The 13,019-nt window shown below is 35.0% G+C and overlaps 1 protein-coding gene across 8 annotated transcripts in view; it reads right to left on the minus strand.

The window, feature by feature from the left end:
• Positions 1-13,019, minus strand: part of PELI1 (pellino E3 ubiquitin protein ligase 1) — a 135,739-nt gene that overhangs the window by 14,810 nt on the left and 107,910 nt on the right. For 7 of the 8 annotated variants that reach the window (XM_038551430.1, XM_038551431.1, XM_038551432.1 and 4 more), the window contains one exon: positions 473-611. In XM_038551430.1, coding sequence (XP_038407358.1) covers positions 473-543 — 71 coding nt within the window. In that variant the 5' untranslated portion in view covers positions 544-611. Of the gene's footprint in view, positions 1-472; positions 612-12,829; positions 12,984-13,019 lie in introns of those variants that run through there. The other variant, XM_038551429.1, reaches the window with a different exon arrangement.

Here is a 13,019-nt window from a genome sequence, read left to right on the forward strand (position 1 = left end):
AACAACTACCTCAGAAGGACAGAGACAAATAAATACTGACCTACATGAATGACCTAAATGGGGAAGAGATTTTGGTAAAGTCAGCTGAGGCAAACTTTTCTATAAGATGGGATAGGGAAGAAAATAGAACAATTCTATTGTTAGACATTTAGACTTAACATTAGTCAAATGTTAAGTTAGACATTTAGACTTAGCACTTTTCATCTTTAATAAGTGTTGTCCTTTCTGTGGGTAAAGGTGAGGAGGCAAAGTTTATGCATATGAGAGCACTTATAAGAGATGGCATAAAAATGAAGATTAAAAGAGTTTCTTGATTTAATATTATCAACATTACTTAGAAGTAATACTATCCTGTAGCTTTAATCATTTTTGGAAATAGGTAGGATACACAATCTAAAAAGTAGTTTTAATGTAGATGTCAAAGTTACTATACATCATTCCATTTGTGTGTCATCAGATGGGGAAAACTTACCCTAAGACAATGAGTTCACCATACTTTACTGGTGCTTTGGATGGATGATTTTCTTGATCAGGAGAAAACATGAGCTTGGCTGTCTTTCTCAAATCTTTGTTCACTGGTCAGGAGCCTAGGACACCTTTTGCATTATCTCCTAAAGGAAAAAAAGTTTTCATTAATAATGTAAACAATGAATTTCAGTTTAAATAAAGATGTTATTTTCTAGCAGTCTTGTAAACACAGTATTATGCAAAGTTACCATATAATATACAAAGCATGTGACATTTTCCCCAATAGTGGTTATATATTTGGTCCAACTATTTAAATAGTTTAAAAATGCTGGTAACTTCTACTTGTAGGTAAGATGGTAACTTACCTACAAATTTGGTAACTTCTACTTGTAGGAAGATGGTGTAGGAGTATTTTTTCCTATTATTTCCACTAACTACAACTATAGACTCTGGACATTATATATAAAACACAAGAAGCGGGATCCCTGGGTGGCGCAGCGGTTTGGCGCCTGCCTTTGGCCCAGGGCGTGATCCTGGAGACCCAGGATCGAATCCCACATCGGGCTCCCAGTGCATGGAGCCTGCTTCTCCCTCTGCCTGTGTCTCTGCCTCTCTCCCTCTCTCTCTGTGACTATCATAAATAAATAAAAAATTAAAAAAAAAAAACACACAAGAAGCGTATGAAAAGTAGAGATAAGTTAGACTAGATATGGACATTGGGGCACAAGGAATGACACAGTCCTGAGTTCTCTGGGTTTTCTTTATGCTTAATATATCCCAGATTTAGAGGTGATTAACCCAGCAGCCTGGAAATGTCAACTGGCAGAGACATAAAAAAAAGCCACCCCAAAAGTTTTGTTCTCTCTAGTTAAAGGAATGAGAAAGGGGCAGCCTTAGCAAGACAGAGGACTTTAACAATAACCACTCTACTGCACCCAAACACCACAGAAAACACTGGCCCTACCACTGCCCACACAAGCAAAAGCCAAGTAGGGAGCCTTAAACATGCACTTCATGAGGCCATAATGAAGAAGCCTAACCCCCTGCCTCCCAACCAAGGTATTGTCAGGGCAGCCAAGTAGAAGGCCAAGACTTTCACCATGTTGGTGAAAACATGCCCTCACCTCTACTCTAGCAGTATCAGGGGAGCCTGAACTTTCACCCTCATTTGGCCGTAACAAGGATTCCCTTCCCTTGAGACTCAGTGAAGGCTGAGTAGGGAATCTGGACTTCTCTATCTATCTGGCAATAATAAGGAAGCAGCCACTATTCCCCAGAAAAAGACAGAGGAAATAGTTGGTTTATATAACATCCAGAGTATTAGAACATAATGCCAAAATGTCCAGATTTTCTTTTTCTTTTTTTTTTTTTAATGTCCAGGTTTTCACAGAAGACCATTTATTGTATTAAGAACTAGAAGATTAAAAAAAAAAAAAAAAGAAGAACTAGAAGATTTAAGAAAATAGAAAAATATAATGAATAAATACCAAAATTGAGGTGACAGAGGTATCAGAATTACCTGACAAGGATTTTAAATTTATCATGATAAAAATGCAGAATGTTTTAATAAGCAATTGCAAACATATTTGGGACAAACAAAAAAAGTCTTGACAGAAAAACAAAAATTTAAGGATGAAAAAAAAATTTAAGGATGGGTTTACTAGCAGAATAAAAGGGACATAAAGAATCAGTGAACTGGAAGAGAGAAATTTCCTAATCTGAACAATAGAGGGAAAACAGACTAAAAAAAAAAAAAAAAAAGAAAGAAAGAAAGAAAAGAAAAGAAAGTGAAGAAAAGGTAGATTTCATGGAGCTGTGGGACCTCAGCAAAAGATCTAACATTTGTATCACTGGAACCCAAGGAGACAGGAAAGACACTGCAGCTGAAAATGTACTCAAAGAAATAATGGCTAAAAACACCAATTTGGAAAGAGAAACCACACAACCACAGATTCAAGAAGCTAAATAAACCACACAGAACATAAACCTGAAGAAATCCATGCCAAAATACATCATAGAAGCAAGAAGAAGGTAGCATATTTTTTTCAAGTGCTGAAAGAAAAGAACTGTCAACTCAGAATTCTATACCTAGCAAAAACAGAGGACAAATCAAGACAATCTCAGGTGAGGGGAAATTAAAGAGAATTTGTCACCAGCAGATATACTCTAATAGAATGGCCAGAGGAAATTCATTAAGAAGAAAAACGATAAAAGAAAAGAAACCTGGTACATCAGAAAAGAAGAAAGAACACGGTAAGTAAAATACAGGTAAATACAATAAGCTTTCCTTTTCTTGAATTTCTACATTATGTCTGAAAGTCAAAGCAAAAATTATCAACACTGTCTGATGTGGTTTCAAATGTATGTAAAGGAATATTTAAGAAAATTATATACAGCACACCTGGGCATTTATCCTAGAGAAATGAAGACTTATGTTACAAAACCTGTACATGAATGTTTATAGCAGCCTTATTCATAGCCCCAAACTGGAAACAATCCAGATGTTCTTTACTGACTGAGTGAATGATTAAACCGTAGTACATCTGTGTTGTGGAACAGTACTCAGCAATAAAAAGGAACAAACTACTGGTATATGAAATAATATGGATAAATTTCTAGAGAATGATGCTAACTAAAAAAAAAAAAAGCCAACCCTCAGGATGCCTGAGTGGCTCAGCAATTGAGCATCTGCTTTCAGCCCAGGGCGTGATCCTGGAGTCCCTGGACTGAGTCCCACATCCGGCTCCCTGCAGGGAGCCTGCTTCTCTCTCTGCCTATGTCTCTGCCTCTCTTTCTCTCTGTCTCTCTCATGAATAAATAAATAAAATCTTAAAAAAAGCCAACCTCAACAGGTTTTTACATAAATGATTTTATTTATGTAACATTCTTGAAATGACAGAATTATAGAAATGGGTAACAGATAAATGCTTGCTAGGAGTTAAGGAAGGGGTGGGAGAAATAGAAAAGTGGGTATGGCTACAAAAGGAAAACTGAAAGGACCCCCCGTGGTGATGGAAATGTTCTGTATTTTTACCAAAGTCAATATTCTGGCTGTGATATTTTATTATAGTTTTGCAAGATATTACCATGGGGGGAAATTGCATAAAGGGTACACAGAATCTCTCTGTATTATTTATCACCACATATGAATCTACAATGATCTCAAATTAACAAAGCTTAATTAATAAATATAAATTCGGTGGGGGCAGAGGGTGGGGGGCGCTCGGTGCTGGGGGTGGGGGGCAGAGGGGGGGCGCTGGGTGCTGGGGGGTGGGGGGCACTTGGGGCTGTGAGAGCTTTGGTCCTTCTGGGCCCCGGGGCCCTGCCCACACACCCGGGCTCCCTACCCCCCTCAAAAAAGAAATATAAATTCAACACACATATGAAAAACAAGACTAATGCTTCTGATAAGCCAGAAAAAACACTACAATAAACAATCCCCATAATATTATCATGTCTATTTCATCAGCAGTTTAATGGGACCAGTTATTTCCTATATCTATTATCTGCACGGTCTTCCTGTTAGACCTGTTACAAAGGTTTTTCACAACAAAACTCTTAGGAGCTAACTCATGACAGTCTCCTGATTTTATACTTCCACCAACAGGTTTTATAGGAATCTCATGAATGAAAAATGCCTATTTGTCTTTTTCTATACCAGTAGAGCGAAATGTAGCCTCTATAGCAGCACTTTTGGAGAGAAGGCAACACAGATATTTGTAGCCCAATAATAAGTAAGAACAAGTAAAAGGAGAAGCCTTAGCCATTTTGACCCTCTTCTATCCCTGTACCTGGCACACACATTTAGACCAGCAATTCAAACACTAGTTTTTAAATTTTTAAAAATTTAATTATTTTAAATAAATACCTTTTTTTAAAAAACCGTACTTCCTCCATTCAAATACTCTATAAAATCCTCACTTCCCCAGATGAATTTCTCCCCAGGGAAATGTTTTATTTCAGTAAAATATACTGATCATATCCTCCATTTAGAAAAAGAAATAATATGAAGCTAACTAAAACCTTCAATGTAAAAATTTAAGAGTTTTAAGACAAATTAATTCAAATTAACCAAAGAACAATTTTGGTTCCAAATAATAAGACCTTCTGATCTATATTAAATCAGACTTTAATATACGAACAAGAATTCATACCCTTTATTTTCCTTCCAAAGAAGCCACCCATTACAAAAAGCTAAGCAAAGCTTAATTAGAAGCTTTAACTGTACTTTTCTTATTAGACAATTAAGGTACTGCCATCAAACAGAAAACATTGCTTTGATACATTTCTGACCAGGAACAGCAAAAATTAAAAATTTAGTAACAAGAATTAAATTTAAAGTTTAAATTAAATTTTAATAACATGGCTTTCTTTTGATTTGGACTCCTATTTAGAGCTACTTTCTATTATTAGGAAGTGATAATTTTCCATCTATAGTAGTAAAATATTCCTTTTAAAAACACTTACTTAAAGAGGTAAGTCAATTTAAGTAGTATTAAATGGTGTAAGTACACAGACATGGCCAAAATCTGAAAGTGATATATGCGAATGCCCGTATTTGGCTGACACTAGTGTATAGCATGGATAGCAAATATTAGCCTATGTTCTAGTTCTAGCTATCTTTGAACAAAGCAATGTTCCCTCATCTCTAAAAATGGTGGGACTAAAGTAGAATAAAGAGAATTTTGGAGCTGTAAAAAATATGAGACCATCTGGTTCTAACATAAGAATTTATAAGTAATATACATATAGGACTATAGATTTAGTCCCACTGCCTCTACAGCAAAAGAAACAATTTTTAGCTTTGAAAAGTAACTAGAGTAGGGGTAACATATATCCACCATTCTATACTTCCTAGAGCCCTTGACCAAATTAGCCAAGAAAAACAACAGACTTCCAATTATACTTATTCTTACTCTGCTTATATCCCTCAGAAGGCCTGATTTGGGGATATTTTGTCAGTGATATCAAAGTTTCAATCACAGGAACACACTCAAACTTGGCTCCTATTTCTGTATCTAATAATCTGAAACCTATAATAAAATACTTTATTAGTACTGTTTATATACCTAAATGACCCAAGATAAACAGTTTCTTAAACTCAAAATGGCATATAACCAATGATAATACAACTGGCATTCTTAAAGTATGAATAACATATGCTATGACAGCTACTTCTCCTGGAACATTTCAGTGCAATTCTAATATATGTTAATAGGTGACTGTTGCAAAGAAGTTGTTAGAATCTTTACATGTTCTGAAAAGCCATGATTTTCACAATGGTTTAGGATCTAACAATGCCAAGTTGCTAGACAGTGTTCTTGTACTCTGTGTATATTCTCTAGATTTAAAATATGAATATAGAATTCTTCAAAATTAATTCCTAAAGTCATTCCTAAATTCACTTGAGAATGTGAAATGGGTATCTATATAAAGTATACTCTAATGCCTCAATTACGGGCTACACCAGGTGATATTCAATTAAGTTAGTTGGTCTAACTGCATGTATTCGGTTCTATACCAATGTGATGATCTAAAAAAAAGAACATTAAATAGCACCATTAATTCCGAGACTGGAAAAAAATGACAAAAAATCTTGCTAAGATAATAAGGCTGTTTTCTATAATACCTATTATTTTAAAACTGCTTGATCCTTAGAAAGTAAACATGTTCTCATCGACAGGGACCTTCCCAAGTTAAACTGTTTTAAAGAAACACATTCTAGAACAGTGTTATTTTCTGTGTAGGCTGGGAAAACATAAAAATCGAGCCATAATATATATGTTTCTTTGAAGGAGTCTCATTAATTTGATAAAACATTCTAATCATTTGTTGTTTAAAGGCCAGTGAAGTATAATTGTTTTCATATCAACTCTTCCCAAAGGAATGACGGTCTACAACATATAATTGTCAGTTTCACTTAAAGGAAAACTGGGAAATCAATCTTTGTTCAAATTGCTCCCTCAACATAACACATTTTATAATATTGCAAACAGCCTTTTGCGTACCACCTACTAAATACAAGTTCAAAATTCCTGCCCTGAAAAATAAAAAGAAGCAAAACAAATACTAAACAAAGAACAAAACCAATCTTACGTAGATATTTACCTAAACTTTTGAACACTTCTATTTTAGTGGGGAAGAGAGTAGGCATAAAGGGATGCTGAGAAAAAAAAAAGGAAAATGTTTTAAAACATGAAATGTTTCTTTATGGTGAAAAATGGTGTGGATTGCATATATTATCTCTGATGAAACAGATTCCCATCTACACAGAGTTCCCCTTTGGTTGATTTCAAAAGGATGACTCAAACAGAACTGTGTTGGTATATTTGTGGTGGAGCCATTTTATGAAACCAATTAAGCTGATGATTGAAGGGAGGTGAATTTATAGCAGCTTTTTGATAAGAGGGAAAATCTAATCACCTTCTTCCTTCTTTCACAATCAGTAGGATTAATAAACAGCATTCTTCCATAAAAGGAAAGAAAGGATAGAAGAAACAATGGAGTCAACAGGAATATGAGGTTACTACTGCCCTTCAGTCACTTTAAGCTTTTTAATACAGGAATGGAGGAAGTGACATCCCTGCTCCCCTTCCCAAAGTACAGGCACCCTCTGTGTGAACATTTGGTCTTCCCCAGAGGACAGCCAAATGACATGCTGATACTCTACCACTTAAGGGACACCGTATTTGCATCCTGATTGGAAAACAGTTAAAATCTTTCACGTGGGCAGTATTTGTTTCTTTAAACTAGGGCTTCTCAGCTTTGGCACTACTGACATTTTGACATTGTGGGGTGGCTGGCCTGTTCACTGCAGGAGGTTCAGTATCACTCCTGGCCTTTACACCCCTTAGATGCCAGGAGCATCCTTAGTTGTCATGATAAAAAATGTCACCTTCCCACCCTTCACCCTATAGAGAACCACTCTTCTAACCTCAAATTGAGGATGACAGTTTGTTTTTAGGAGGGGAATTTCCTCTATTTTTGGCATAGTGCTTGGCACATAGTAAGATATTTAATAAATGTTTGCTTTCTTATGTCACCATATTACTGTCTTAAATGGTTATTACTAAGCCTTATGTTAGTAAAGGCAGTAGCTTAGAAGGTAGCAGTAGTTTCAGTATTTTGTTAGAATTGGTAAAAGTGATTGGAAATGAAAACTGAAGAACTATCATCTTACCTTGATAGTGATTAATTATTAATATTTCTGTGCACTTAAAATATTTTAATATTGTAGCAATGTCTCTTAAGTGGTTGAAAGAACCCTTTCCTTCAACTGGAGCTGGGGTGGCCACAGAAATAATCTTATAGGCCTCTACTGGGTAGTCTGACTTTAGAGAAGGGCTAATCTGTGAAGGCCAGATAAGCAAATATCTTCTTGACCTAGGGGACTCAAATCTAGAGAAATTAAAAGTAAGCTTTGGAAAGCATAGGGGAATCTTTTTAAATCAAAAAGGGTGTCAACTTGAATCAACCTTGGATTAAAGTCTATCTTGCACTTGCACAGAATGTTAATTAGCAAAGAGCTTTCACATAAGGTTATTTTATTTGACCCTCACAATAGCCCTGTGAATTAGATAGGAAAGTCTTATTAACTCCATTTTCCAGATAAGAGAACTGAGTGTGTTAGTCAGAAAGGCCACTTACTGGGTTCAAGGCCAAACAGGTAATCTCTGGCAAAGCCAGAACTGAAACCCATATATTAATTCAACATATATTAACTCATTTAATTTCTATCAGAACTATATCAAGTATATTTATCCTCACTTTTATAAATGGAGACACTGTGGCTCCTAGAAGTTAAGCAGTCTGGGTTTTCTGATACCATCAATAAAATCCCACACAAGACAGGGTGGAGCTATTTCCTAAATAAGAATAAGCGGCCCTACTATGGGCCCATTTAGGAAGGAGACTAGAAAGTATATCTGGGTAAAATAAACTGAACAAGTTACACTCCAGTATAGACTAGTAAAAACTATGCAACTATGACTAGTGTTTTTGGAGACTGTTTGAAACTGTCACTTCCTCACTCTTCACTATATTTGTCAATCCTGTTTCCTGGTAGCAACCAACAATAAAAACTTCAGTAAATGAAGTGGACTTTGCATGGTTGTTTAAAAAATAGAACGGGAGAAAGGAGCCCAAGGTGAAAAGCAGGGTATTACACTAAGGCAAATTCCTGATACCATCGGAAAGAAAAACACATATTAGAAGTGAGTGAAGACAGCTTATGGACAGAAGCTTTCATGCACTCCCTAAAAAGTAATAACCAAGAAAAAAACTGTAGGGCAGTATTCCTGATTGGCTGACTTCAAATGATCACTTAATTCCCTACACCTAGAAATGTATTTTAAAAGACACAAAACAAATAAGCCTTCAAATATTTTTATTGTCTTGGCCCATACTTGGCCTGTGTGCAACCCTTTCAGATTACCAAAGTTCCTAAAATGAGAGTATGCTTCTCAGAAAACAAGACCAGAAATCCCCTTAGGTTTAACCACTAAAATCCCAAACAAAAGTCTGCAGAAAGCAGCAAATTCAGTGGGATTTGACAACTATTTGGAACAAAAACACTGGATAAAAGTATATTCATGGAAAATTCTATCATTTTCTAAAGTCAGCACCAAACACTGGCAGTCAACTCATGCTTATGCTACCTTTTTTTTTCATAGTGAGTGGCTAACACATACTGGGTTCTGTCTCTGTGCCAAGCACTGTTCTAAGCACTTTACATGTATTAACTGATTTAATCCTCAGAACAACCTTATGGGGTAGGAACTATTACAACTCTTACTTTATAGATAAGAAAGCTAAGTTACAACTCAAACTAGCTAGCTCGCTGGAACTGCTAAAATAGCTGAGTTTAAAAGGACATTGTAAGGGGGGAGTACAGAGGAAAGAACTAAGGTGGTAAACCAAATTAAACAACAAACAAAAAAATTTCCCCAACTATTCCTACTATAAAATATTAAAGAGTTTACATGCTACATGTTACATGCTATATTGTCCTAATGGGCATAAACTAATACTGACTAGCCATTTAAATTTTCTCAGTAATTCAATGAATTTTTTAAAGCTGAATTTAGAAGTCCCTCGGATAAAATTTAAACACAGAAAAAATGAATAAAATGGTTTCTTTTCCAACCACTTTAAATGTATACTATGAGATTAAAACATGGAACTCTGAGTCTATGGTCATGTTTTTATATTCCAGGAGTAAACCATATTAATCTTATGTAGGTTATGGGCCCTTCCAAAAAGAGTATTATGTAATAATTATTTCCAACAGTTAAATTACTCCCAGAAAGAGAATATTTCTCTAGTCCTTATTTTTATTGAAACAGTGACCAAGCTATATGAATTTTTAAAAAGGCAACAGGGGCACCTGGGTGGCTGTGGCTGAGTCTGTTCAGCGGCAAGATTTAAAGTTGGCCTCCTTTCAGCCTTCTCACAACCTAAAGGTATAATATTTCTATGTTGTGCTGGTGCCTCCCAGGTCTCCTGTCCTTTCTTTGATGGGAAACTGCCCATCCACATAGCCCCCAAGGTCATGGAGGTTGTTACTACAAGCGTGGCCACTCAACAAACTGATACCAGAACCAAAGTGATTCATTCCCCATACCGATCAGAATTTTGGAGAACTATGTTTCACGGATTTTTCTTTAAAAGAAAAGAAAGTTATGACAGAGAAGGACAATTTTACTATTAATATCATTAAGTGGCTTTATTAGAAAACACCCTGTATAAGCAATAATACCATAGCTTCTGAATTAATGTATTTACATTTATTTTTCTTTATAAAGTCAGGGTTATAATAGGGTCTACCTCATTTGGTTGTTCTCAAGATTAAGTCAGTTAATACATGTGAATTCAGTTAATATATGTACATTTACATGAAATTGAAATCTTTACAGTGTTTGAATTTGAGTTCTGTCCACCTACACACATGAAACCTCATCTTAAATAGTTTATGAAAAGGAATAGAAGGGGAGCTAGGAGGAAGAAGAGTTAGGAAAAAGCCAGCATCAAACTGTAATTCCACTATATTTCATTCAAACAAAATCTTGAAAATCTCGAAAGTCAAGGACTTTCCTGAATTATTCACTAAATTATTTCATTATGATAGTGTTTTCTTCAGAGTAGATGAGACATTATGAAAGTCTAAGCTGTGGCCGCCTAGGACCAAGCCTGAGAATTCTGGCCCTTGATAGTCATGAGGGCTACATCTATGGCCCTTCATGAATTCTCAAATCTGTAAAACCTAGCCTGTAGCACATGATTTTCTCTACTACCTATAAAATGGTGACAATATTTTCCACACTTCATAGAATTTGTCACCAGGGCTGAATGAGAACAAAGCTGCTTTAAGATTTGGATGTTGGGCCATCTGCTTGGTTCACTATGTACATAAGTAAAAGACTTTGGGGTCTCTTAAAATTACTCAAACTGTGAGGGTTTATATCAGGGATTTTCAAGGACCTAATGTAATATAAAATTTTTTTTAAAAAGGCACTTGCTAAATACCCAGTATGTATTTAGTTAGGCATAAAGTAGGTCTAATACTTAATACTGTTCCATCACTTTAGATTTATTCTCTCAGAGACTCATCTTTATTTCTTAGTATCTAAACAAATGTTTATAATCTATTCTTTGTAGATAACTAGAACTTTCATGATGTCAAAGTTTTCTACTACTTGTTATATGTAACATGCCCTGAAATACAATCAAGGCCTCAAAAACTATTGCAATTAGTTTCAAGGTTGAATGTTGTATAAATGTTTGATTTTCAATAGGGGAAAAACAGTATACCTAAGTCAAGTCAGATGTAGTATATGTAGTCCCTGCTCTTATAGCAAAGTTAACTTTAAGTCTTTTATAGTTTCATAATTCCATTATAAATTCTATTAAAAAGGAATGGAAAAAGGAAAATGTAGTTGAAAATTCAAATTACAAATGAATCTCCAATACTGTTTCTAACAGTGAGGTCAGCTACTTATAGAAAGAGGCCATTATTAAAAGGTGACAACTATTATTAATCTCACTAACAAAACTTTCATCTTATGAGGATTTTAGTTTTCTCTTTGGTTCATGAAAAGTCCTCAAAAGTAACAGCTGATCTTTCTTTGACCAAATCATAATGTTTTCCCCATAAATTTTTATAGCAGTAATTTAGAGACGTTGTGTGTGGGAGGCTAAGAACATCTATTTTTTAGCAGAGTGAATATTTTAAATCACTCAGTGTGATATTCCTACTTAACCCTTTTCATTAGGAAAATGATACATATATATAGCTCAGGTATTCTTACAAATTTCCTCTAATTATTGCTATGTTATCACATTACAAATATCCCAATTATGCAAAATTACTATGATCAATTTATCCTCCTAATTAGCAACTATTCTCTTGTTTCTTCCATTTTATACATGTGAGTACAAAATGAGCAAGTACTTCCCCTTCACAAACAGATCAGAAAATTTGACACACATTATTGGGCAACACGTTAGTATTCTAGCAAACATTCCGTTTTTAATAAATTTCCTATAAAAAGAAAAGTAAATCATATATGTTTTAGAAAAGAATACTGGGAACTCATTTTATAGTAGAAAAAGTCTCCTCTCATCAAACATCAGATAAAAAAATTATTAAACCTCTTCCCATCGTATCAGAGGAAGTACAACAGAACATTCAGGGTAGGAACATTACTTAAGATCTGTATAAAGCAAGACTCAGAATTAAAAAAAAACTTGGTAATTTTTCCCTACCTTGTGAAAGTGTCTACATAGTAAATTATAGTTATCTCAAAGGCCTAGATCTCTGAGAGGACCTCAAGAAGAGATTTATGGTCAAAAACTAAGATTCTGAATAAGCTGTCAATGGCTAACCAAAGTACAATGACAGCACTATCATTTTGGCTTCCAAACAATTTTCTTCAGAAAGCAACACCATTCACAAATTTAATAATTCAAAAGAAAACAAAGGACAACATTAAGTTCTAAAAGATGTAAAAGAAAAACACTACATATTTTAGCTTGGATTAGAAAAATATTACATATGAAGAATTCTCATGTTTCTGTTGACCAACAATTAACAGGCAATAAACACCTGTAGATATTTTTTTAAAGAGTGATGGAGGTGAGATTAACAGTGTAAAGCCTCCTTAAAACCACAAAAACCTTGAAGTTAGAGATTTATTCAACCCTTTCCCTAAGACAGATGGAAATGTAATTTCATACATAACAACTTCTAAAGCTGAATGTGAAAAAATTAAACACAAGCAATCTGATGATGATTCAAATCGTTCCACTTACAACCTGAACCACTGACAATGTGGCACTTAAAAGTAAGCTACAGAATACCTACCTCTTTATTCCATTGCTATCAGCATAAGCTAGATAAACAATCTTCTCACCAGCAGATAAAATCCAGACAGTATTAAAGCATCTCCCAATTACACTTGCAATCACACACTGATAGCTGTCTGCTCAGTGTTCTTTCACTTAAGCACCTCATAATGTGTGTGGGTGGGCCTGTGTTACGCAAAATAGGTAAA

This window comes from Canis lupus, chromosome 10, assembly GCF_011100685.1.
Source record: "Canis lupus familiaris isolate Mischka breed German Shepherd chromosome 10, alternate assembly UU_Cfam_GSD_1.0, whole genome shotgun sequence".
NCBI classification, from domain to species: domain Eukaryota; kingdom Metazoa; phylum Chordata; class Mammalia; order Carnivora; family Canidae; genus Canis; species Canis lupus.